At 40.4% G+C, this 27973-nt stretch overlaps 2 protein-coding genes across 2 annotated transcripts in view; one reads left to right on the top strand and one right to left on the bottom strand.

Moving 5' to 3' along the window:
• The window catches only part of LOC109039300 (apolipoprotein D), a 38691-nt gene extending 29165 nt beyond the window's left edge, over positions 1-9526 (top strand). The window contains exons 2-4 of the mRNA XM_072303790.1: positions 3712-3842; positions 6819-7021; positions 7917-9526. Coding sequence (XP_072159891.1) covers positions 3712-3842; positions 6819-7021; positions 7917-8056 — 474 coding nt within the window. The 3' untranslated portion in view covers positions 8057-9526. The remainder of the gene's footprint in view (positions 1-3711; positions 3843-6818; positions 7022-7916) is intronic.
• Positions 8884-27354, bottom strand: LOC140225313 (uncharacterized). The gene is made up of 4 exons (XM_072303789.1): positions 27202-27354; positions 18956-19036; positions 15328-15519; positions 8884-11905 (listed from the first exon to the last, which is right to left on the bottom strand). The coding sequence occupies exons 1-4, from the start codon at positions 27274-27276 to the stop codon at positions 11501-11503; spliced, it is 753 nt and encodes a 250-aa protein (XP_072159890.1). The 5' UTR covers positions 27277-27354; the 3' UTR covers positions 8884-11500.
• Between the last annotated feature and the right edge of the window lie 619 nt (positions 27355-27973).

Raw genomic sequence — 27973 nt, forward strand, 5'->3', positions numbered from 1 at the left:
GCCCGCTGCTTTGAGGGTACCGTGTAAAGTTGATCTACTTTTCTTCGTTAGGCTGTGGTTCATACACCATTAGCTCTTGCACGCGTCCTCTGCGCACGTAACTCGAAACACACAAAATTCTTCGATGCCCACTTTACCAGCATTTGTTAGTAAATGCAGCCGCCATGGTGACGTAAGTTTAGGGTCATGATTCCCAACTCGTCGCTCCGTTGCAAAGCGACATAACTGACCAGGGGCGGACTGGCCCTAAATTAAGTATGGGGCGGGCCCCTAGGGGGGTCTGGGGGGGCCCACCAGTAGAAGGGGGGTCCGGGGGCTCTCCCCCGGAAAATTTTGAAAATTAGGCCCTTTTAGAATGAATTTTACGCTATTTTAGACCCTATTCTTTAATATTATTTTTGAAACATTATTCAAAAAGAGACCAGAAATGCAAAACTTAGTATATTTTCTTAAACTGGATGAAAAAATGAGAATCCGTTGTATACTTAGAATTCAACTTTTATTTTCCTCTTCCAACGAAAAATTGTGCCAAAGCTAAATTAGTATACAGAAGATACATAGAATCAAGTAGAATAGTAATAGTGACATTCTAAAAAGAACACATTCTGAAAAACACAGTTCGGATTTTTTTTTGTTCGTTGGTTTTTTTTAAATGTACTTTTTAGCCGCCAAAATTGACAACTGTCTTAATTTTTTTTGAACGTTTTATTGGATCCTTTCTTCGCTCTGCTCATAGAAAAATCAGTGCCGTTTAAGGGGGGAGGAGGGGGGTCAAGCCCAACGTTACGTAACTCTTTTTTGCCGTAAGACCTTTTTTTTCCTTGTTAATTTAAAAAACTGACCAAAATAGGGGGGAGGAGCGAGGCTTGTGTTACGTATTTATTTATTTTTTTTGAGGGGGGGATGGTTCGAGCTTGCGTTACGATGCGTTACGGAGGGGGGATGGGGGTAAAAAAATCGGAAAAACTGCGTTACGTATTATATGGACAGCCCCCATTATGGATTTCGCTAAAGGGGGGAAAAATCGCCGAAGGCCCCTACGAAATCCCTTGAGGAAGGTAGGAAAGGTTCCCTACTAGGGGCCTTCAAAGTTCAAAATTGCATAGAAATGCGCCCTCGAGGCCTCTCTGAATCAGTACCAAAGGGCCCCCGGCAAAAAGGACCCTTTTGTCGAATCGGCGATAAAGAGCCCGGTGCCTTGAAGGTCCTTAGAGGCGGTATAAAACCGCATCAAGGCCTCTTCAAATCGGCAATAAATGGTCCCTTGGAAACGGCAAAAAAGGACTCCTTCGAATCAGATAAAGGGGCTCTTTTAAGGTCCTTAGAAGCGGCAAAAAAAGGCTCCATCGAATCTTCTTCGAATCGGCAATAAATGAGTCCTTCAGGGCTCTTCTGAAATGACAAAAAAGGACCCCTTTGGACTTATTCGAATCAGAAAAAAGGGCTCTCAAAATGCAACGCCCTTAGATACGGCATAAAAAAGCTCCTTCAGGGCGCTCTCCGAATCGGCAATAAAGTGTCCTGTCCTCTCAGGAGTCTCGGGGCCCTTTCTCGAGGACGAACCGAAAAAGCCCTCGGGCGCTTCTTCGAAACGGCGAAATACGGCCCTTCAAATCGGCCAAAAGGGCCCCTCCGGGGCCCCTTTTGGCCCATGAAAGTGGGGCGATCGCCCCATCGCCACCCCGGCCAGTCCGTCCCTGTAACTGACTTTGAAATTAATCCCACTACATGTCGTGTACCGCTCTGCTTTCCAGGCCTCCCGTCCGTTGAGTCAAGTTATTTTACCCGCGGAGAAGTTTACGAAGAGTTATGCGTGTTGGTCAGGAGCACCGCTTTGTCAGACGACACTACGTGATAGCGCTTAATGAGCTATGATTCTTTCGGAGCAACCACATAACCGCTGTGCTAAGAAAGAATGTCGTGCGAGCATTTGAAAGTTGCCAAAATTCTTCCAATTCCTCAAAATTTTCCTCTTAAATTCGGACTCTAAAATCTGCCATTTAAACCTACGGAAAAGGATCGATGAACAGAGTGTTCGCAACCAACACCTAAGGGCTCGATCTTTTACCATAGCTTCAAATGAGGATGTATATCGATAATCGATCATTCACGCCTCTGCAACGTCCGGGGTCGAAGAAGCCTCTTTCCTGGGCGCGACAGAGGAGGTCATGGTGATGAGCCCTTTCAATTCTTCGAAGAATGAGGCGTGGAATTCGAGTCCCCTCGAAAATTCAAACGGGATTTTATTGAATATCATCTTTTTGAGGAAGCTTTAAAAACTTTTTATCCATTCATTCATGCGTACTGTTATTCTTCGCTTTCGTCGTCCTGTGACAAAAGCCTCGGACTGGTGACATGTGGCTTATTGGATATTGTTAAGCGGAAGAATGCTTCTCATGCTTGGGGTTTAGAGGAGGGTCGACATCTATATTCTCAACTGCGGGCTGATTATTGAAATTGATAGACATAACGATAGACAAAGAGGACGACCGATATTTCCGACGAACAATCCGAGCTCCCAGAAAAAAATGGAGGGTAGAGCAAAGTTCAAAGTTCTGATGGACACATCGCAAATGAGGGGCTTGAAGGACGAGACGCATAAGTGTAGTTATTTCGAGAAATACGGTTTGAAATTCTCATGGATCCTGATGGCGGAAACAAAGTTCTGCAAACTGACTTTTTAATGCTTAAAAACTGAAATTTGGGAGCGAATTTTTTACAGAATATGCATTAAGGCGATTCGTCAAGCTCAAGTGACGTTGTCGAACTGTCATGCGATTTATCGCATCGATTAGGTCAAAAATCTCGACAGAAAAAAACCTCGCATTCGATTCAGCTATCGATTTCTGTATCGAATCCGAGGTTTTTTTTCCAAACACTATTCTGCTTTCATTTCTTTGAATTTGCCGATTTTTGGGTTTAGAATGATTCTTTAGACTCATGCGCAGGGCTCTTCGTCCTTTTCCCCCCTAAAAATTTAAAATCTGCCGAGATTTTTGACCTAATCGATGCGATAAATCACATGCCAGTTCGACCGTGTCACTTGAGCTTGACGAATCACCTTAAGTACTTCAAACAGCACCCCTTTAAGGCTAAAATGTGGCGAAATAAATATAAATAATGTCATGTCCGACCTCTCTAATTGACTCGATCCACTGTGCGCCGTATGAACATTTAAGGAGCTTGGAGGACAAGGCGCATAAGTGCAGTTTTTGGAAAAATTGGGATATTCATGGACTCGACTACAACTTGCTTGGAAGTATTTTCCGTGCGCAGTTCACAGCTAAAATCCAAGTTTAAAGCATGAAAACTCAATCAACCTTCCTTTCCGCCGTAAGGCGCTCTATCTAATTTTAAATTTTTAAACACGTATTTCTTGAAATAGCAAAAACTGTACGTATGCGCCTTGTCCTGCAAGCCCCTCGTTTGAAGTTGTCAGGTTTTTCGTGATCATTGGCGGATCCAGCAAACTGGCAACACTGTTTTTCTCCATTTAACCCTTATGGAAATGTATCGATTCTTGAAGGGGCCAAGTGCCCCGACAAGAATCGATTATTCAACATTGGTTTAAATGGTGGGAATCCGGTGTAGCCAAATTGCTGGATCCGCCTCTGCTCGTGATAAAATATTTATTTTTGTCTCCGTTAATTTGAAACATTGCGATCTATAGGTACGTGACTCTAACATTGTGGATTTATTCTTTGTTAACAGTTCAAAGGTGTCTGGTACGAAGTCGAACGCTCATTTTACGTGTTTGAAATTACGTCCATGTGCACTACATTCAATTTCACCTCAAAACCGGATGGGAATCTTCGAGTGCTCATCAAAACAGTCAGCCGATTGTAAGTCACTTTTTATTTACCACGCTGACTTTCTTATATAAACGCTATTATAAAAATCGTTAGTGGCAGCACCTACAAAAATTCATAACAATCACCACCTGTGCCCCTGCGAGGCTCAGGGCCGGATTTAGAAGGTGGCCACATGGGCCGCAGCCCATGGCGACAAATTAATGGGCGGCAAATTTTGCAATTTTTTTAAATGTAGGTATAAAAAAAATCGGATTCCGAAAAAAAATATACAGACGAGAAAAGGCGACAAAATCTCTCATTTCCTGAGAGTATAGTAATTTCTAATTTTGCCGTCTTTCAGTGATACAAGAGACAGCACCTTTAATTAGTCGAGTTAAGGGAGAAACCAAACACGCAATTTGGCCTGGAACGGCGCAGAGAGCAATGATGACGAGGACTTGAGATGAAAAGGAGAAGCCCTCGGCGCAACGCGACGGTCGGCATGTAACACATATTAGCGCCTACAAGACTGCATGAATACTTCACACATTGCGCCAGACACAGTGCAGCCAGCAGCGGTCGGCGTGGAACGCACAGCGCCTACAAGACTGCATGAATACTTCACGCATTGCGCCAAACACAAGGCGGTCAGCGCGGCGCGGCGAGGCGGCGGCGGAAGTTAAAATTATTAAACCACATTTATGTTTGTTCTTTAATAATTTTTTCGTCCATTTCTCATAAAAGGAAGGCCTCGCCCAGATAGAGATAGGTTTACGGAACTTAACTTTCGCGCAAAGTTCCGTGAAATTTAGCTAGTAGTGTTGACAGGGCTTTCGCAAAAAAATCAAAAAATGTGTCCAACACAAGTAAACGCATCTGCACCCCTTTCCCTCCGGCACGCTGACTCGGTGGTTTTTATTGATGTTTCAAAACGAATGAAAAGGGGGCGGCAAAATACAGGTGGCCCACGAGCGGCAAGTAGGTAAATCCGGCCCTGGCAAGGTTGCAAATCTTTGCTCATGGTTTTGTTTTTTCAAAAGAAAACTATCTGACGCTTTATCTTGAAATTATTTCCTGCAATCGTTCATTAAGACTGCCCAATAAAAAATGACGACAAGTTCTCAATAATAGAGAATTTGCAAGTGTCTGAAATTTGGTGACTTTCGTGTTTAAAATGATACTTCTAGGAAAACTACGTGCGAGGATATACTTGGTTTCTAAAGTGGACATTTATTGGAGAAAATATGACAAAATAACCTAATCTGCTAAAATGCATGTGTTTAAATGGAAAATGTCGCCAGATGACGTCACAAGGCAGCAAATTATCTCACTTCTAACTCAATTTTTCTACAATTTCTCATGTCAGAAAAAAATCATGAAAGATACTGCGAACTCAGCTCATTAGGCACTCTCAGATGAAGCAATAAAATTTTCGAGTGCAAATTCTCCATTGTTTGAGTTTCCGCCACAGCAGGCGACGCTGGCACATGCGGGCGCGCGGAACTCGTTGCCTGTTGGATTTTCAAGAAATCCAAGAAAAAGCTCCTTTATGTGCCTGATTTTTCAGCGATTTTTTTTTCAAAATGTGAAAACGGTTTCCGAGGAAGGTATAAAGTATGCATTAACTAGCTGAAAATAACATTTTTTTCAGCACTCTGCGAGTTTGCGGAAAGAATAAGTTCCTTTTTTTCGAAAAGCTTAACATCTTCAAACAATTACAACGATTCAGAATAAAATATGTACTTACTTGATATATCACGAAACTTTGCCAAACACAATTCATGGTAAATACGAATATGAATGCAGCGTGGAAAACCCTCAAGAACTAACAAGCGCAGCATGTTATGCCTACGGAACAGTGGCGTGGCGTGTTTTGCGATTTATCGATTGATCTGTCATGCAAACCTATGGAAAAGGATCGCTAAACAGAGTGTTCGCAGCGACCACCTTAATAATCGACTTTACCATAGCCTCAAATGGAGAAATATCGATAATCGATCATTCACGCGTCGCCACTGCTACGGAAACCGAAGCGCCTGCAATTTTTGTGTATGCAACACGGGCATCCTGAGAACACGGATAGTTGTGTCTTAACCTCGTCACCTTCCGGTCAAAGTATCACAAGCGCCATACGACGCTTCAAAATTTTCGGCGCCATTCTATTTTTTTACAGAGAAATTATCGATTGAATCTGTTGGAAAATTTCACTGAATTTTGTCGGCAGCACAATGAAAATTAGGTGAAATTTTCGGACAGCTTTGTTGAACAATTTCCTTTTAAAAAAATAAAATGGTGGCGAAAATTTTCAAACGTCGCATGGCACTTATGATAATTTGGCCGAAAGTCGCACCTGACGACCTAGGCATTGAAAAAACCAGTGCCTATTAATTTTTTTCCACTTCACGATACCAAAGTATGTCACTCGCATCGTTGCATTCAATTTGTTCCCAAAATAGAGAATTTGCAGGTGTCTGAAATTTGATGAATGTCTTGTTTAAGTGGAAACTGCTGAGTGAACTATGCACGAGGATACCCTTGGCTCATGAATGGAACAATTATTAGAGAAGATATGACAAAATGATCTAATCTGCACAGAAAAAAATGGATGGTGCTGACGACAGAACCTTTTGTTCATACGGCTCCCACAGTTTCTTTGTTACACTTACAGAACTTTTCTGTTTTGAGAACAGAACTTCTGTCGTGGGAACAGAGTACTCGGTTCCCACGACCAAAAGTTCTGTAAGTGTAACCAAGAAACTGTGGGAGCCGTATGAACAAAAGGTTCTGTCGTCAGCACCATCCATTTTTTTCTGTGTGCTAAAATACATTATGTTTAAATGGGAAATGCCGTCAGATGACGTCACTAGGCGGTGCATTTTCTCACTTCTAAATCTATTTTTATACCATATCTCATATAAGAAAAAAAAATATAAAAAATACTATGAAATCAGCTCTTTAGGCACTTTCAGATGAAGGAATAAATTTGCGTGCAAATTCTCCATTAATGTGTTTTTTTTTTTTGAGCAGAACTCGGAATCCGAGCATACACATAGGAACAGCTGCGCCTCAGCTTGCAAATCCGGCCCGATTACATTACAGAGTGGACTCCCTGCTTCCGTCATCAATTTCCAGGATGTTGCCCGGCGCCGGCGAATATTCCATACTCGACACAGACTACGAGCAGTATGCAATTCTCTGGTCCTGCTCAGACCTCGGCTTTTTCCATGCAGGTGAGCACCGACCCATTCCCATTGCCAGATCTCAAGTGGCACAGATTGCAATAAGTAGCAATTACATTGTAATAATATTGCAATTTCACTGAGTGTTGTGTATGTTGCCTAGCTCCTATTTGAAGGGGCCTCGTTTTTTGAAACTTATTACGATGAAACTGAAATAAGTTGCAATTTTTCAATGCATTGCATATTGCCTATCTTTCTGACACACGGAGCTCATTTTGTTGATTGTTTAAAATCTGCATAAATCCACTTAATGATGTGAAAATATTGCAATTTGAAAATTCTATTGAAATCAAATTGCAATTTAATTTCAATATTTTCGTTGCACTGTGACCTATCTAAATTGAAGAAGGACGTGACCGCCTTAGGAGGGGTATACTTCCCATGTGAAGAAAGAACGCCGTAAGAGCCATCGGCTGTTGCCAAATTTCCTTCTACAAATCACACATTTCCAGGAAAATTTGGGAATGTTTCTCCTCCGATTTTGCAGAGGAAATTTGGCAACGCCTGATGGCTCATACGGTGTTTTTACTTAGCATCGCAGTATATCAATTGGGCCCGCAATTACAGTGTTTTCAAAATCGTGCAACTTCTTCTTTCTTTGTAAAAATACTCAATATATTTGCAGTATTAAAATTTACACGATTATTTTCCTTTAAAATTGACAATTTTTTGCTGAGATGCAAAGTATATTAGCGATTCTGAAAGATTTTTAGATAATTGAGAAGAGTCAACCATTTTTTCAACACTGTAATCGTGCTGGTTCCTTTTTGCTAAATGCGATCCATTTGTAGTGGTGCTTCATGAGGGCTATGTGAGAATTTGAGTTGAATCGTTTGGAAATTCAATGATCTATTTTTTCTTATGGCTGTCTACTCTCTTGTTTCAGATTTGATCTGGGTGATGGGCAGAGACAAAGATCTTCCAGCTGAAGTCAGGCACAAAATTTACACCTCACTGCAAGAGCTCGGATTTGATCCAGAAATTCTAGTTTTGACAAACCATAAAAATTGCCCACCTCAGTTTTGAATGAGGCCTCATTGCGTGTTCTCCTTCATACTCATGACTGAAGTGCGAAACCACATAGCTCCGTTTGCGACGCTGCAGTCTACCTGGCATACTTTATCTTTTCTTTGGAAAACTAGTCGGCGTAATTAATTGAAACATTTTTGGATGTTTCTCCTTTCTTAGCAGAATGTTATGTATACATTTCAACGTATACAAATGGGTTGTTCCTATATAAAAAAATAAAACAGGTTCAGAAATTTTGAAACACTGCGATGGAGATATGTTGTTTTGCACTTTGACCATCAATATTTTGCCCCATGTATGATAAAAAAATCTTGATTACAGATACAAAAGGAAGTAAAGAAAACAATATTCAGGAAATAATACAAAAATCCGAAAAAATGCGTGCATATTTGTAAACTCGGGAATTAGGCACTTATTAAAGAGATGCAGTATTGCGATTTCTATAGACATGATAAAATATTTAACGAAGGGAATATGAAATCTATTTCAGGCCGAAAAAACAGAGCAAATGTACATCTAAATCCAAGTTTCTATCCAGGTTTCTGGTCTACCTATCTGTGTTTTTTTAAGAAACAGAAAGGGAGAGGAGAGAAGTATTGTTTAACTAAAAATCTTCCTTTTTTAAATAAGTAATCAAGATTTTTTAACCTCCCCTGTGACAGCTCAGAGGAGAAAAAATTGTTCCTATTTACTGCTATCAATTGAAACCACGTACCTCAAATAATACTTGATGTGAAGATTACTGTTCAGAAATGATACATCATGAATATCAATACTGAACACTAAGTTAGACTTACGATGATAACACAGAGACAAACAAAAACTTCAGGTACAAATATTTTGTATTTAATTCCTCTTTTTTTGGACAAAAATAGACCAACAAAATTCCAACAATTTTCATACAATACCACCAACATTTTCGAGAACGAATTGAATTCAGAAAAAACATCATGCCTGCAACTTAGATGGGATGACTGTGAAGTTGACAAAGAATCATGTAACTTGAAATAACAAGGGGTGGTCGAAGTAGAAAAACTGAAATTCTGATTTAAATTTCAAAACTTTAAGACAGTAAATTCAGGAGCTCATTTTTGGTGATTCAATTAAATGGCTCATTTAGAAAACAGCTTGGGTTGTAACAGATCCTCACAGCAATTGCAACATTCTTCAAATAAATTGTACAGCCACTATCAAAACACAGTTTAAAAGATATACCTATTAAGATGAAAATGTATCAAGGTGCATATTTTTCCACTCGTTTTTCCCCACTGACCTAGTATCTTAGTTCACTCAGTGTACATACTTCTTTACTCTGAGATAACTTTTTTTTCTGAGTTCCAATTCATCTATTATTACCTTCGACAAATGTAATTTCTTTTTTTCAGTGACAAACTTTTTGTAAATATTGCATTAATCTTGTATAGGTTAATTTTATAGAAATAAATTGAATGTTTTTTTTTTAAAAAAGAGTTTCTGTTTACACTGATCAGCCATTAAAAAAAAACCTTTTTCAGTGATTTCTCCAAGTTCTACTTCCCACCGTAATTTTTTATTATTTTTGTTTTGCACAAAATAAAACTGTACAAAAATTCACTTTTACACATAAAAAAAAGTCAGACATAAAAAAAAAAGTCACCCACCATAATGTCAAAGAAAGAATTCTTTAGCCACAAAGATGAAGCTGCTCCTGAAATGCAAGGGGCATTCATCTAAGAAGATTCAGATTTTTCCCTTAGTTTGTGTATAGGTGGAACGCAACCTTCTCAGAAGCTAATCAAACTCCTGAACCTCCACGAATCTTGAGCATCTGAGCCACAGGTTGTGCCGCTGTGTTAAGCCACTTTCTTTGTGCCTTCATTAGTTTTTCCACCATTTCATAATAGTTTGACCATCATAGACATTCATTCTTATTTTATTCATTTCTGACAGAGTACCGTCAGTGGGTCTAACATGAGCCGGTTTTTGACTTTAAGGCTTTGCATTTTTGCAGTAATTTTTTTTTCATGCAATCAATTTTTGTCGTAGATCAGTCCCACATAGAAGAGTAAGAATTAGCCCATTGAAAAATTTTTCCAGCAAACTGGGTATTTTTTTTTAAAAAAAAATTGAGGTGCCTCATGTTACCTGCAAGCTGGGGTAACATGAGCCACCCTATTGTTTTTAAATTAAAGGCGCATATAAGCCTACTATAGGCTTACATGAGCCTCCCAAAAGTTATTTTAAAAAAAAATTGAGTTACAAAACATTAAAAAACAGGCTAAAAACGCACAAAACTTTAATTTCCCTACGATTTACGTCAAATTTCAGGCGAACAAATACATTTAACATCTAGAACCTTGTATCTAACAGGAAATCATTTAACAATCAATAAGCACTAAGTTACTTTAAAGGCACACCGACAAGACAAATGGGACTTAAAGTCAAGAGAGATCAGTCAAAGTTTCTTAAAAAGTATATATATGATTTTTTGGCTCCTTCATTGTGGCAGATATGCAATATCCACTACATTGAAGAGAAGTTAATCAATTATTTTTCAATCTCAATTAATTCACTACGACGTCTGTAAATCGAAACTTTGTGATAAGGAGCGTTAATTGACGAGTCGACCAAACTAATTTGCCAAGTAATTGGTTTTTTTCTTCTTCTTATAGGCGGGGTGAAAGGAAGATAGGTAACGAGAAAATTTGTTTGAAAACAGTTTTCTTCAATGACGTCTGTCTTTACGTTAAGACACTGAGAGAAGAATTTCCGAACCAACCGGACAATTATTTGAATTTACTAATATTTTAGCCCCGTTGTTGAAATCAAATATAAATAACATTTATGAAGAAGACGGTTCGTCATTGAAATCGAAAAAAAAATCTTAAGGTTTCGATTCTTTGGGTCAAAAAAAGACGTTTTGGAGGTATAACTTTTTTTCCAAAAACGCTTTCCCTGGAAGCCATGCCCCCCCCCCCCCCCCACTTGGAGAAAAAAATAGTATTTCTAACACAGTGACAATGTTTATCAACCGATATTAAAAAAAATTGGTATATGGGGGTAATTTTCAGCGCTTTTTACATTTTTGAACTCCTAAAGAGGAAAAACACATTGTGAGGGGTGACTGAGAGGGGGGGGGGGGGTATCGAACCTGCTAAAGACCAAAATTAATAATGTCAGTGACAAAAATTGATCTTTGCCGGCACCAGTAGATTCAGCATTGAAAAATATTGAGAAAACGTGACTTGCGTTTTTTCGCTAGGTCTCGTCATTTTCGAGATAATAGGGACTGGATGGAGCGCGTGTGGGCGAGAAGGGGTTGGAGCCCCCAGGGAAAGCGTTTTTGGAAAAAAAAGTTATACCGCAAAAACTCTGGTTTTGACCCAAAGAATTGACTCCGTCAATATTCATACTTAATCCTTGGACTCCCTTTGTACAAAATGTGCCCACTGTGAACAGATTCTACAATTCTTTGTTGAAAGTTAAGAGTTGGATCGCCTTATTAGCGTCAGAGTCGAGTGCTACACGTTCATCTTTGAGAGGCATAAGTGGTGCCCAAATTCGAAATCTATGAATCGTATCCGATAAATAAGCCCAAGCATAAGAGATTCCTTTTGCTAAGTCTTCCACTGTCTTGAAAGCTTTTGTTCGCTCGTTAGCAGAAAGTAAATCTTTGATTTCAAATTCTTCTTTTTTTTCCTTCAATATAACTTTCCACATCTTCTCATGGATACGTCTGCTCCTTTCTCTGGGACTGATTCCTTTTGCATCTTCGTTTGATAGTCTTACAGAGGGACCGTGTGTCTGCTCAAGCTCTTCAATGATGGTTCTTACTTTGCAAGCCCAAAGGAACGACATCGTTTGATTCTGTGAACATTTGTAAAAAAGTTAAACCCAATAAATACGAATAGTGTATTTTTCTTAAACATTTGACAAAGAGAAATACAAAGATAAAAACAGAACTGGCTTTCAACTCTTACATTTCTGTGCTAAGCCTAATAAAATTTATATTTAATAAGAAAACCCGAAAATTTTAATTCGTTATAACCATCAATGTTAAAAAACGGGAGCAATGCTCATAACTGATCTCACCTGAAAAAGTTACGTAAGGAGAAAGTTACATTTACGTAACTGTCAGTACCTTGTCCGATTTTTTTACTTGATTCAACTCATGATATAATTTCAAACACTTTACGTAGAATGTCTTTTTTCCACAATACACCATTTCCAAGAAAATCGATGATAAAAATCGTCCGTACCGATCTACGTCATCAAAAAAATCCAAGATGCCCGAAAATGCCCGAAATACAAACGCCTCCTTTTTTTCTTTATGGATAAATGTCAGTTCATGTCGAGAGAGAGAGAAAAGCATACCTCTCGAATTCGTCGCGGCGGCGCTGTCCTTTCTGCTAGCCGTTATGATCAGATGGCCTAGTGCTGTGCACAAATAGCAATTCAAGGTTCGTTTTAAAAAAAATTAATTTTTCTGAAGACCACCCGCGATTTTTCTTTGTAAAAATGTCAAGGAAGATCTCCAGATTAAGGTATTGAAAACCGCAAAATCGTAAAGGGGGCCGTTTTTTTATTTTCGACTTTTTCTGTTCTAAAGGGTAAAATGGCGGCAAAGGCCAACGTGTGACCACCAAAACCCACCGCCATCTGGTCAAATTAAGTTAAAATTTTATGTATGTTAGTCCTTGACATGTAAATGGGTGCCCTCAAAAGTTTCAAACCCTCCCTGTAAGAATTGAATCCCCTTATGCGGTGTTGCAAGTTATGTACCCGATAATGACGCGACTGCGACGGGGCAATGTAGATTTTGAGTTGCGATTATCACCAAAACTTATGAAAACCCTTACCATTATACACTGTGAGGATAATTTTAAATATAATTCGATAAAAACATGCGCGGTTGCCATATTTTCGTTTTTTGAAATTGCAAAATCAGCTTTGCTGATGACCAAGTACTTATCGCCCAAGATCAGGATGATGCTGAGTACATGACTCGAAAGTTGCATGGTGGCTGAGTAACGGAAATGGGGCCTCGAGGTGAATGTCAGCAAAACCGAGAAGTTGACCGTTGGCGGGAATCAGCAAAGTATAGAATTAGAGGATGGGCGGCAAATTGGAAGCTGCGATATTTACAAATATTTAGGAGTGTTTCTAACCCAGGATGGAAGATTGGACCAGGCCATCAAGAAGAGGAATATGCAGGGTAGGAGGGCAATCGCTATGTTAAATGGAGTCCTTCGGGACCAAAAGATCTCCAAAGAGAACAAAAGAAGGATCTACAACGCGATTGTCAAGAGCATAGTAACCTACGGGTGTGAAGTATGGCCGATGAAACAGCGGACCCGGGAGGTTTCAGAGGCAACAGAGATGGACTTCTGGCGTAGATCCGCTGGTATTTCCAGAAAGGATCGCGTCAGGAATGAGACGGTACGGGAGATCATGGATGCCAAACAGACCACCCAGATAACATCGAACGTTTCAGCAATGTGGAAATCAACGTAGACTTTGAAACATTCCGGGAACGTTTACATAGTTTCTACGTAGTAATCAACGTCTAACCAAAGTGTGTCGCGGGAACGTAGAGAGGGAGAGCATTGCCGGAACGTGGAAGAACAGGGTACCTCATGGCTAAAACTGGTGGTATAAATGTTTGAGTGCTTAAAATAATCTTATTCAAGAAACAAAGGCAGTTAAAAATTAAAATATGGAGTCAATTTCTTTTTAATAATATAACGGGATTTACAGCCGGTGATTTAGCTATTATAGCCCCAGAATACTTTAAAGCGCCTTTACGTTCCCGAATCTCCACAGATTTTTTTTTTTTTTTTTTTTTTTTTTTTTTTTTTTTTTGGCTTAAACGACTCAAGAGACACTGTAGTTAAAAATATAAAAAAAAAATCGATTTGGATATATAAAACATGTTTAACTCGTTGAGGCACACCGTGTATTGTATGAGTACTGCTGTTATTCGACCCTTGTCTTCACGTCAAAATTCTTACAAGGAGGCCCCTTGCAAGAGGCGAATAGTTTGTAATTACTCCCAATTTTTTCTCCGTTATATAATGGAATTGCTTGTCAAATTCTGAGGTCAATTTTATCCAATTGTAATTTATACATTTCTTTTTTTCCCCTTCATTTTATTTTTTGTTTGGAGAATTCGAGGTTTTGTTGATTTCTTCGGATTTCGAATAATGTAACTTCTCTTCTATTCGGCCGATTTTTATGAATGAGACCTCTTTTAATTCGTGTTTTAACGGAGAGCAAGAAAAAAATTGCTAAGTACACGCGAAACATTTTTTTTTGAAAATTGGTCGAATCCTAGCGTGACGGTGAAATGGTTAATGAAGCGTAAGTAATCGGGGAAGGGTCTCGGCGCGGCCGAGACCCGAGGCGGCCCAAGACCATTGTTGCTCGAGACGAGGACGCAGTGACCAGGAGCGTGGGGAAGAGATGGGTGGGTAGATTTCCATGTGCGCAAGTTGCTTCCTGCGGGCCGATTATTGAAATTTAAACCAGCCCGATAAGACATCGAATTGCGATATATTGCATGGTTAAGATAGGGCTATGTCTTGTCGTGTCGGGCTGACATAGTTCCAATAATCGGGCCGCTGTATGAGCCACGTTTAGCAAATGGTCTAATGAGTCTCGAGGCTCATCGAAGATTGCACTTACGGCTGCCCTGGCTATCAGAGCAGTGGTACCAAATTTTGAAAAGCATAACAGATGCAGAGACAGGTGACAGGTGTGGAGATCTGTTAAAGCAACGTTTTGAACAAAATGAAGGAGTGAAATTCTCATTCGAAGAGTGCCGGACTGGTCAGCCATCCTCGAATCAGTTCGCTTGCTTCTGCTTATATATGCATATTTTAAATCAGCGCGGCGCATTCTTAGGTTTTTTTTTAAAAAAAAACCAAGTAACGTAGACTCTTGGTATTCACTACACATAAACTAGAAAGCCCCAGAATGAGAAACAACTTTAAGTCATAATTATTGACGGATAAATAAACTTTTTACACGCTTTGGAAAATCTCAGAAGTTCGCGGTAGTCACTTTTCAGTAATGAACTAGGGGACTCGGTTATTGTATCGAGTGGGGGGTCGACACGATCGCAAAGGCGGTATACTACGTATACGCGCCAACACTATGTATGCGGTTGCACACTCCACAATCAATTTTTAACTTTTCAAAGTGATTATAAACTCATAAATTTCTCCCATATATTTATTCCTTTAAAAGCTGTTATCAGTAAAAATGTATGAAAATTAAGTTTGACTTACAATCTGAATTTTAAGCCGTGTGTTTTCTTCTTTGAGTCCAAGCGTCAGATTGAGGTGCTTCTCTAGCAGTCGCTCAGCAACTTCTAATGTTGTTTTAGGCTCCTTACAGACTTCAGTCAGGTCAGGTTTGCTACTACTTGGCTTCAGCCAATCGAATATATTAAAAAGTTCCAAGTTGACGTTTTCATCATCCTTCGAAACAAATTGAAAAAAAAGTTGATTATTAGTTTCAAAACAGTTAAGTACCATGTTATTGTCGTAGATTTGTTAGATAAAAACTACCAAAAACCCTCTAAAACATTTTCAAGTAAAAAATCTGGTCGAGGAAATTGACGTGTTACATCCTTACCAAAAACATTCCCTCTCAGCCGTTCAAGAAGGTTGATAAAACTAACTTTCAACGAGTTATAGGCCAAAAACTCTCTTAAATTCTCAGGTTCCACCAAGACCATATACTAATAACTTACTTTAGGGTTTTACAAAAAGAAGAAAAAATTAATCCCTTAGCAATAAGAAAATTTTAAAAAATCGAAAAACCGAGTTTGCGGTTCATAAGTACCTAAATCCCTCGAATGAACTTGAAATCACAAAATCGGTCGAGAATATCTTATGAATTTTCTCCTCTAATTATGAGTTCCGCAACAAGCACGGCTCGCTTAGATCTTTCCATACACGAGCTGCACAAGACTGATTTCTTCTTACCTACTAATTGTGAGGAGACCGGGAGCATTTACTTTTTCCTTCATAAATACGAGATGCAACAAGCGTGACTCATGGTTTGCAGATACCCTTTCATTCAGGAGATCGCGAGAGTCAATACCGCGTTCATTTCCAAAATGGATATTCCCAGGGTTTCACGCATTAGTGTATTTTCCGAAGGAAATACACTATTGCGTTCTCCCCTGATGTCAGACCTGGACCAAAGACCATGTAATGAGCATCGATCATGGGTCGTAGATTACGAATATGCAAGCCGTTTGCATTCATGTTTAGTTAGTTAGTTAGTTAGTTAGTTATTATAATTTTAAGACATTCAGCGACTCAGGCTATTAACGTCTTTACAGATAATTTTGAAAATAGGAGTATAAACGAAAATTTAGATTTTTAAATTAAGAGAGGTGAAGAGTTTCAGAATTTTGGTGGCAATATTAGGTTCATCGCATGTAAGAGGGTTTGTATTTCTGTTGATTTATATATATATATATATCTGTTTATTTATGTATGTATTTCCGACTCGTCGTGGTTTTTCCGATTTTTGCTTGGTTATATTTCCCTTATTTTAAAAAATTTCCGGGTGAAACTTTTTGCGATGTAAGTAGAGGAACAGGACTACCACTCTGCGAAAAAAAAACGGAGATCGAAGTATTACATTTCGAATGGTGGGGGCGAGAAGTGGGGGGAGGTTCAATTTTGTGGGCGCGATAACTCGCGCAAATTAAAAGCTTTCCCCCCGAAATTTTTACAGAAGGAAGATTTTACTTAGTTCTAGGCTGGTATTGAATTTGAGCGAAATCGGTTGAGCTGTTTAAAAATGGCGAGCTTTGAAAGTTTTAGGCGGGGGGTGTGCGGCAAAAGAGGAGGGAAGCCGCACAGTGGGTCACGACCTGAAAATTGGTAGACAAGACGGCAATGTTGTCGCACAGTGGGTCACGAACTGAAAATTGGTGGATAAGACGGCATTGTTGTCGTACAATGGAATGGGTCACGAACTGATGAACTGATAATTGGTGGACACGATGGCTATTTTGTCGCACAATGGATTACAGACTGATAATTGGTGGACAAGACGGTAATGTTGTCGCACAGTGGGTTAAGGAGATTCATCCATCGTCATTCAAGCTTGCCACAGCGTTTGTTGACATTTTTTCATATCAGACATTACATGAGGATTGTTGTTGCAATCTGGCGACATGAAGTCCTTATTCAATCAATGTCTCCAACAGTGTAAACGTAAATCCAACCTCCAAATGATTGATAACTCCCCGCTCCCGCCTCTCCCTTCGGAAAATACACTTTTCCCGCGGTCAGAACAACTGAGGCCGGACCTAAAACTAAAAACCGACGCGGAGCGAAGCGGAGCGCCGGTTTTTAATAATTTAAACGATTAATCTGTTCTTTTCTCCTCTCCTTCCGCCCATTGACAGAGGTACACAATTTTTCGGACTCACTGGCGCGACCGGCTTGATGCTCTCAGTGAATCGGTGACTTTATATCCCGGATGTCGGCTTCGCAGTTTTACCTGTGGACCCATCTTACCACAATTGGGTACATGTCAGACTCTTTCGATTAACCTTCCTACATGTAAATCATGGATTTTTTTTTTACAGTAAGCTTACAATATGATTTGGATGGTGAGTAGGCTAAAAGTTCTCGTTAATTTTTCCTTTCTTTAATCTTCACGGAATGGGTCCCATTTGATACGAAGAGTTATTAAAAAAATTAAATTAACAAAATTGCTCTCCAATGAAACTCATACCCATGATGTGATGTAGGTGTTATTCTCTCTCTTTTTTTTTTTTTTTTTTTTTTTTTTTTTTTAATCTATTTTAGTAATCCACACTTGTTTACACGCATTGAGCCGGTCGCACCAGTGAGACCAAAAAATTTTGTACCTCTGTCAATGGACGGAAGGCGAGGAGAAAAGAACAAATTAATCGTTTAAATTATTAAAATGCGTGAAACCCTGGGAATATTCATTTCGGAAATGAATGCGGTATTGACTCTCGCGATCTCTTAAATGAAAGGGTATCCGCAAACCATGAGTCACGCTTGTTGCATCTCGTATTTATGAAGGAAAAAGTAAATGCTCCCGGTCTCCTCACAATCAGTGGGTAAATAGGAATCAGTCTCGTGCAGCTCGTGTATGGAAATGTCTAAGTGAGTCGTGCTTGTTGCGGAACTCATAATTAGAGGAGAAAATTCATAAGATATTCTCGACCGATTTTGTGATTTCAAGTTCATTCGAGGGATTTAGGTACTTATGAACCGCAAACTCGGTTTTTCGATTTTTTAAAATTTTCTTATTGCTAAGGGATTAATTTTTTCTTCTTTTTGTAAAACCCTAAAGTAAGTTGTATGGAAATGTCTAAGTGAGTCGTGCTTATTGCGGAACTCATAATTGGAGGAGAAAATTCATAATATATTCTAGTAGGGGGAAAGTGGGATTTTAAGGCCAAGAGTTTATGGCCAAAGTGTGCAGAAAAATATGAATTGAATAATAATGTTGTAGGGCGGGTATTGTACAATGTGGCACCGCTGTAAAAAGTAATGTATGTTACCCCTTCATTTTCCGGGTAATGCAATCCAAATAATACGAGGTATTTTATGTAGCCCCTTCAATCTGCGGGTTATGCAATTGTGTATGTTTCCCTTCAACTTGTAGATTATGAGACAGCGTTGCCGGACTGTGCACATAAATTAATGATTTATTTATCGGTGAAACTTGGGGACAAGAAATTTTACAATGTTGCCAGATGGTGCATGAAATTAAATAATTTTTCCGTACGTTGTTGTTTGATTGCTAGTGAAAAGGAACTTAAAAAGTTTAAGAAATATCGGGACTATTATAGGAAAGCTAACAGTGTTGCTAAATCGACGAAGAATATCATAAAAATGGAGGTTTACTTACCACAAGAGGTCGCAGGGGTAACTGCGTGTCTTCATTTAATGGTTCTTCTTCAACTGGTGGTGCTATAAAACCATTCACTACCTGTAAAGAATTGTGGAAACAAGTGATATAATAAATCTTAATCGTTTAAACCAATAATTGCTTAAATCCGCCATTCAAGATAGTGCACACGTGGTGAGTAGCACCGGTCGCGGTTGTCTGGAAAATTTAAGGTCAAATAAGTAAACAAAAAAAAATTGGCCTCCGGCCAATTTAAGAGCGGCGCAAGCGCTGCGTACCGGCGCTTCGCGCCGCCATAAGGGGGGACTTCGCCCCCCCTATCATGGTGCGAGGATCGCACAACACTTTCCCGCTTTTGCCGGCGCTGACACTTTTACTGGAATATTTAGAAAAATACTGCCAATTTCACAAAATCATAAAGTTTGATTGGAATTTTGATCGTGGGATAATAGTTATGAAATTTTTATTCAAACCACTGAACTTTATTGTAAATGTCTTCGTGATGTGTGATGAATTCATATATTCGGACTCGACTTGTCGATATTATGAGGCATCACATTCCAAATTAAGGGGGAAAGTGCTGCATCTTTTAATCGGTAAATACTTCTGTGCGGTAAAAAGTCTTGAAATTTTTTATAATACCTTGATCTAGTGGTTGAAGCCGACTGGTTGTATTAGGCGGCAAAAATTCGACTTTAACGTTAGAAATTGAAGGGGGGACTGTATGAGCGGTACAGTTATCCATAAAAACTAAAATTGTACGATCACGTTCAACCATTTCAGAATCTAACTCTAACAGCCAAGCTTCAAACAATTCGGAAGTCATCCACGCCTTAGTGTTGGCGCGGTAGCGCACTGGGATTGACTTGACATTTTTCAGACATCTGGGTTTTTGAGATTTGCCTATCATGAAGGGCTTCCACTTTTCCGACCCATCCATGTTGGCCATCAGTGAAAGAGTTACTCTATCTTTGCTATGCTTACCGCCACTACATTTTTCATCTTTGAAAGTTAAAGTGTAATCGGGGAGGCACTTAATAATCCGAGTTCGTCTAAATTAAAAATCGACGGATCATAGTCTTTCATCCGGTCGGGTATACTCGCGGTCCACTCAATACATGTTTCTCCACTCACGGATGCACTTTCACCACACACTTTTTTAAAAGAAATTCAATGACGGTCTTTAAATCGTGAGAGCCAACCGTCACTAGCTCGAAAATTGACGATGCCTAACTCGGCTGCATACGCGAGTGCTTTTCCTTTAAATAAAAAACCTCCAACGGGGATGTTTTTTGAGCGACACTGCTTGAACCACTTCAGCAAGCTGTCCTCGAGCTTTGGAAATTCACAATTTTGGGCCCGGTACTGTTTCGTCACGCCACTATCACATTTCAACTTTATTTCATGCTTGTGTTTTAAAATCGTTGACAGAGTGGACGCCGGAATATTAAATCTTTTGGCGACGTCCCCCTTTTTTTCGCCGTCTTTCACTGGGTCTATGATTTTTTTTTTTTGTTCAAAATTTAGCTTGCTGTATTTGCCCATTATGAAACGCACCCACTTTCACTGGCACACAATGCAATACATACTGGATAATCAGCTCATCTTCAGAGATGTCAACAAAGTCATTCGTTAGTCTAATAGACGCTATTAGTGGCGACGTCATCATAGGGATTCTCCATTATATCGAATTGGATCCAAACAATAACATTGGCATAACCTCTTCCAATGCTACTAGTGCGGAAAAATCGATATATATCGCTCTTCTGTGACGTTGCACTAATAGCGTCTATCTCCCATGCCGGGCAAGCTTTTAGATCAAAACAACACCGCCGCGACAGATTTCGAATTACAGAGCGTTTCGGTCCGGCTCCTTCGAATTATAGAGCATTTTGCCGAGCCGCTGAACCGCTGAAAAATTCGAATTAGCGAGGGGAGACAAATACATTGATTTTTTTCGAAATAAAGGGATTTTCTCACGGGGATCGACTTCGCCTTCAAATTAACGAGATTTTCGAATTAACGGGTTTCGAATTAACGAGCGGCCACTGTATTGAACCACATAAATTCTACTGAGAAACTAATTCTTGAATTCTTCGGAACGTTTCATCCCACAAAAATCTGAAAAAGAAGTATTCTCCCGCCAAAAATCTGCTGCAAATAGCCAAAATTTCAGTTTTGGTTCCTAATTTTAAATGCCCATGGATTTTCCCGCCAATGGCGCTCACAAAACTACTCACGCTCTTCCGCCGATGTTAGCGACCTGTACTATTCAGTGGTATCAACAAAAACGCAGAGAGTACCTATAGAAGGTTAGAGGCCCGACTGGATAGGGAAGAATGGAGATGTTGCATGTGTGAGGGATTTGCAATTTGACCATTGATTCTTATGTAAAAGTTCGCGAGAAACACGATGGTGCCACTGGTTTTCTCTGAAATCGACTCCCAAGCTCAAAAAAAGCTCTCAAAGTGAGGCCAAAATGGAGGGGATATCCCACCCTACCCTGAGAGTCCACCTCTACATCAAAACAAACTCTCCATGCAAAGATAGGGAGCAAATACATTAGCAATAAGGTTGCCGTGTTTTTTGTTTTAGAGTCCCCAAATAAAGTGGCAGCCCTGTCAATGTATTTGCTCCCTATCTTTCCATGGAGAGTTTGTCTTGATATATGTAGAAGTGGACTCTCAGGGTAGGGTGGGATATCCCCTCCATTTTGGCCTCACTTTGAGAGCTTTTTTTGAGCTTGGGAGATGATTTCAGAGATAACCCGTGGCACCATCGTGTTTCTCGCGAACTTTTACATAAGAATCAATGGTCAAATTGCAAATCCCTCGCACATGCAACATCTCCGTTGAAACTGAAGTTGAGCCGCGAGCAAGCAGTTGCACGAGAGTGCGCGACGAGCGGGATTCCCATACAACTGCGCTGATTGGCCAAGCGAGAGTTGCTGACGGACGCTGTATAAAAAATTGCCTATGTGGAGGTGGTCCGGCAGCAGCATACCCGCCGCTAGTCACTGAAAAACAATAGAAAATAGTAGTTGCGTACGTTGCCAGCGAGCGCTCCTGTTTCAATTACGAGTCGAGTGTTCAGCAGAGATTCACTCCTGAGCTCCGAAGGTAGTCTATTTCTTTTATGGTAGGACTTACAAAAAATCCTGCCGAATTTCCATCGCAAACTGTCTGGTGCGCAGTCGGGAGCATCGATGTTCCCTTTCTGCAGACTCTCGGCACTCCGCACCCGGAGAAGGATTTGTCAAATGGGGATGAATGGATGAAAACAACAAGCTTCAGTCCATTTTCTACTGACTTGCCTCCGGCTCCGGAATCGCTGCTCCATTAAATCTTCGGGTGTAATTTTAAGAAATGGTTTGACACCATGCGGTGTACTTGTAAGATCATGCCCGGACTTCCGCAGGAGCAGAAGTTGTGAAGACTCGGACTCCAACTGTAAAAACTCTGAGAAACCCGAGGCGGACAGTCCTGACAAGCCTGACACAGGATTTGAATCAGCACGCTCTTTCAGATTTTCTCCTATTTTGACTAAGTAGATCCGTCACGTTCAATGTTCTCATCTTGATTGAAAAATGATTAACTTAAAAATGAGCAAAAATAACTCATTAGGTGCTCCTATTAAATTCTTTTCATACCGTGAGCATCAGACACGATGGTCACTATCTTCCCGCCCAGCAATGGTTCGTTGCAGCAACGTTGTAGCAACGTCGCAAAAAATCGAGTAACTATCCTGGTTAACGTTGGCACAACGTTGGGGAAGACGTTACTTTTGTCCGTGGAGCGCAACGTTTGAAGGTAACGCTGTCGCAATGTTTTGACATAACGTTGTCGCAACGTTGCTAAAAAGTCGCGACAACGTAGGTACACTGAAAAAAAATGTTGGTGATTTATTTTAGGCGCACTCCACATTTTTACTCTTGGAATTCAATGCGGACTGCAGAGAAGTGTTTGATTAGGCACCCGCAATTCACTCTTATTGTTAGTCCGAAAGTAGCCACGCTCCGCCCGGGTCCCCAAGCGGGCTCCCATCGGAGCACTAAGTACGCCCGACGTTGCTGAACTTCCGTAATCGCCCGTGTGTCGCTGCCACTCAGCCACGGACGCTCGCGTGAGGAAGATGGGTTATTCAGCATTAATAAACATCCCCAGATCTGGTTCAATGATGGAAAGCAATGATATTCTCGCATTTCTGTGCATAAATCTACAACGAAGGATACTTAAAATAATATTAGGAAGATCAAGTTTTTGAAAGAAAGGAGTAGGTATGAAAACAAATTAAAAAAGAATTGAATAAATATATTCATTTTATATAAATACAATTATTATTATTTTAATTATATAGTATATTACATTATAATTATTTAGTATTTTTATTATTTATTATATTATTTTCTGATTACCTATTTATATTTATTTTAATTATTTTATTTTTTATTTTCTTTTAATTTTATCTTTATTGGTATATTTTTTTAATTTCTCAATTATCTATCGATTAATTTTTTTTTATTTTTATTTATTCATTTTATTTCTTTTATATATATGTTATGGGCAACGTCTAGGACGCGGGCATCGTCGACGGTGCCCAAGGACCGCTTGGAGTGGGCGGGCAATGTACGGGATCGCGAAGCAAAATCGACAATGCCCGGGCATCGTCCACTTTGAGCGAGGGCGATCGGGCATCGTCGAAAAAAATCATGAAATTGAGAAAGCTGAGCCAATTTTTACGGGAAAACCCCGGAAAAACAAAAAAATAAAACTTTTTAAGATTGTCCTGGTAATTAAAAATAAAGTTGAAGTCGTTCTTACGTTGTGACTGCATATCAATAAAGTCGACTTGCGCCCTGGAATTAAAATTGCAGCTGAGAATAGGCTTTGTGACGATACCCTTTTTTGGTTGCTTTTTTCTCGTTACAAGTTTTGCAAAGCGATAAAAATATCATGATGGCTTCACGAGTCACGTTGCAATATTTTAGTTTCAACTCCTGCTCCATTCTGTTTCGGCCCCCATGTCCTGTGGTCGTGTGGCATTCACTTAACACATGAAATAAATCTTCTGAGAAAACAAAGTATTTAATGACGTTGCTGGTTTTGCTTACTGGTTGAATAAGTTTCTCCACTGCTCCTATTTCGATAACATCAAATCGAGCTAGCTTCCTATCGTTGCTTTTATCTTTCTTGGACTTCCCTTTATCTTGGTGTCACCTTCTGCCTCAGTGCAACACGGCGCATAATCTTTTTGATAAGAAATTCACGAAAAATCGACCACGGGAACACGTTGCCCGATCGTCCGTGGACAGCGTTGCCAGTGCCCGGCGTACGATGGTCACTGCCCGGGCATTGATGTCAATGAAGTTACAAATTAGACGATGCCCGGGCAATGACCGTCTATGCCCTTGTCCTAGACGTTGCCCATAACATACAGGGTGTTTCAGACCACCCGTACCAGGCCGTTTTCTCGGTTGGTATAGGTCGTACGAAGTCGGAGACCGCGGGGATGAATAGGGAATTGACCCCAAGAAATCCGAATTTCGTAGTCCCGAAACCCCCCACCTCCCCTTGGGGAGTAAAGGGGGGGTCACGATGCTAAAAGTCACGGTTCCCGACCGAATTGCGGATAGATCGCATCAGAATTGAAAAGCACGGAAAATTTCACGTGGAATTGTCCCCGAAAAATCCAAAATCGGACCGTCCAAGGCCCAAAAATGACCCCCTAAAGAGGGGGCCAGTGCCGGAGTGCCCTCCTCCATAATTTCTCTTTGGTCTCAAAATTGACGTAGATTCTCCAGAAAAAGACAGTTTCCCAGGTAATCGACCTCCAGAAATCCAAATTTCATGGTCCCGAAGCTCCTCTAGCCCCCCATGGGGGGTAAACGGGGGGGCCCAATTTTAAAAATCGGGGCTCCTTTCCGAATCGCAAATTGATTGCATCCAAATTGAGGAGCAGAACACATTTACATCTTAAGTGACTCCTAAGAGTTCTAATAGACCCCCTGAACGGCAGAAAGTAACTCCCTGAGGAGGGGGGCTTCGCCCCTGCCAAAGATTTCTCAAGATTCCTCTTTGGTCGCAAAATTGACGTCGATTCTCCAGAAAAAAAGACGGTCTCCCATGTAATTGACCCCGAGGAGCTCAGGGAACATGAAATTTAGAGTCCTCGGGGTCGGTTACATGGGAAATCGTCTTTTTTTGGAGAATCAACGTCAATTTTGCGACCAAAGAGGAATCCTTAGAAATTTTTGGCGGGGGCGAAGCCCCCCTCCTCAGAGAGTTACTTTCTGCCGTTCAGGGGGTCTATTAGAACTCTTAGGAGTCACTTAAGATGTAAATGTGTTCTGCTCCTCAATTTGGATGCAATCAATTTGCGATTCGGAAAGGAGCCCCGATTTGTAAAATTGGGCTCCCCCGTTTACCTCCCAAGGGGGGCTAGAGGAGCTTCGGGACCATGAAATTTGGATTTCTCGAGGTCGATTACCCGGGAAAGAGTCTTTTTCTGGAGAATCTACGTCAATTTTGAGACCAAAGAGAAATTATGGAGGGGGGCACTGTCCCCCTCTTTAGGGGGTCATTTTTGGGCCTTGGATGGTCCGATTTTGGATTTTTAGGGGTCAATTCCACGTGAAGTTTTCCGTGCTTTTCAATTCTGATGCGATCTATCCGCAATTCGGTCAGGAACCGTGACTTTTAGCATCGTGACCCCCCTTTACCCCCCAAGGGGGGTGGGGGGGGGGGTTTCGGGACCACGAAATTCGGATTCCTTGGGGTCAATTCCCTATTCATCCTCGCGGTCTCCGACTTCGTGCGACCTATACCAACCGAGAAAAAGGCCTGGTACGGGTGGTCTGAAACACCCTGTATATACATATTTTTGCGACATTGTATGAGGGTGCATTCCCTTATATTGATTGGAGAAAATCATCTGTTGAGAAACAACAGAAAGGGAACACCTGAAATTTCAGTGTAAAAGTGTCTCCTCCGATTTGCAGCACATCATCTGCTTGCACGCGTCCTTTGCCAAGCTGTGACATTCTTTATATCAAACGTTACAGCAATATAAACGAAAACGATTTGACAACAGAGCAATAAAACGCTTTTACAACGTTTGCGTAACTTATTAGAACAACATTGCTTAACAACGTTTTTAATAACGTTGTAAAAACGCTTTAAAAAAATTTCGACTTAAAACTTCTTCACAACGTTTTGACAACAATTTTAAAAATGTTGCAACCAAACGTTTTTCGAAACATTGTTAAAAAGTGTTGCGGCAACAAACTCGCAACCATCCTTGCCGGGCGGGTTGCATGACACGTCTCATTTTTTAGTAAAATCATCGTTTACATTTCATTTAGACTTCTTGACTAAAAATACACGGAATAGTCACCTTCTTTGCCTTGTTCGGTGAATTTTTTTTCAAAATTGCACTCTTCCGCCTTTTAAATTTAGCCACAATCTTGGAATTTGGGCACTTTCGATAAGCGGGAGGGCTGTCTTGACTTGAAACATGAAATTTACAACCAAAATTTCATAAGAATTGTTACACCTCACTCGCATTTTTTACGTAAAAATCTAAAAAATTCACCCTCCTGCCTTTCAAATTTAGCCGCCATCTTGGATTCAGAGCACCCCCTTTGGTCTGGGAGCTGTTTTGACATCAATAATGAAATTCACGACCAAAATTACATAGGAAACGACACCTCACTCGCCCAATCACGTAAAAGTTGAAAAATGACCCTCCTGCCTTTCAAATTTGGCCGCCATCTTGGATTTGGGTCACGCCCTTTGACCTAGGGGCTTTCCGGACTTCAGAAATGAAATCTGCGACCAAAATTACATAGGAAATGATACCTCACATGACACTATAGGAACATTTTAAAATACCGAAATTCCATAGGCCCTCATTATGGCCGCCATTTTGAATTTTCGTCATTTTGGGGGGTGTTCCGGGGTCGGACCGTGGTAAACTTTTTGTATGTTGTTCAGAAGGACCTACTGATGACGTTTACACATGAAAAAATTGCTATGCAATTTGTTCTGGGTTAAGCCTTTTTTTTCCGTATTTCTCACTGACTATATACCTAGCCACTTAAGTGCCTTGCGGTAACCTTTAGCTAAGATCTTACCATGAGACAACTTTTTGGCAAGTATCTCTGTTGGATTTCGCAAACATTTTGTTCCATATCCAAAATGGGACACCCTACTGCGCTTCTATTGCATGCTATTTCAAACCACACTCACCTGGAAAATAAGAAGTAAATTGAGAAATTCTCTTTCGGATGGAAGTGCAAGGAACGAGCTGTGACGGTCACCCATTTTGAGGTCGAGAACGAACTGAACCGAGTAGTGATGGCGATTCTTGGATCGATCTTCCAAAAGATCGATTCTCTGAGACCAAAAGATCGATAGGATCGAATCGATTCTTCCCCGCCGATCTTTCGCGTGGATCGATTCTTTTAACCTAGAATAGGATCGAAAGAATCGGTCTCTATTATTCCTAACTTTTGGTTTCTTCTTTCCTAGAACTTAACAAATTGATTGAAAATGAGGACAAACATTTTTCCTGAGAGCTTATCACCCTGCACAATCCTGTGCATAATCCTGCACAATTTCCTTCCTATGAATCTCGATCTTCTCCGATTCTTTTCAGCTCTTTTTGCCTGTACGCAAAAGATCGAATCGGATCGGATCGGTTCGGCAAGGGAACGATCTAATGTCACGTGACGATTCGCGTAAAATCGGCGGGAAATCTGCAGCCGTAGACCCTATTTTAACTAATGGCGGTAAGTTCAAATTGTCGCTCCCGCGAGTCGCGGACCGCGACTTTTTTCGCTGTTACCATTGTTTACCTCATCCGCTGATTAGGTCATTTGCACCAAGATCCATCCATATAGGTCAGTCATTGCGCAGATTTCCCCGCTCGGGGTAAGCCCTTTTCCATTGGCTCGTGACGTCAGCATTACTGCCGCGAAAACCAGAAAAGTCGGAAACAATGCTTTTCTTATGGGAGAGA

Source organism: Bemisia tabaci, chromosome 8 (assembly GCF_918797505.1).
Source record: "Bemisia tabaci chromosome 8, PGI_BMITA_v3".
Lineage (NCBI taxonomy): Eukaryota > Metazoa > Arthropoda > Insecta > Hemiptera > Aleyrodidae > Bemisia > Bemisia tabaci.

Excerpts from the sequence above, each read along its gene's own strand:
- LOC140225313 (XM_072303789.1), bottom strand. The coding sequence starts at position 27,276 with ATGGGTGACCGTCACAGCTCGTTCCTTGCACTTCCATCCGAAAGAGAA. Across the intron at positions 19,037-27,201 it reads ATTTACTTCTTATTTTCCAG|GTAGTGAATGGTTTTATAGC; the intron begins GTGAGTGTGGTT and ends AATTCTTTACAG. Across the intron at positions 15,520-18,955 it reads TACCCCTGCGACCTCTTGTG|GATGATGAAAACGTCAACTT; the intron begins GTAAGTAAACCT and ends TTTGTTTCGAAG.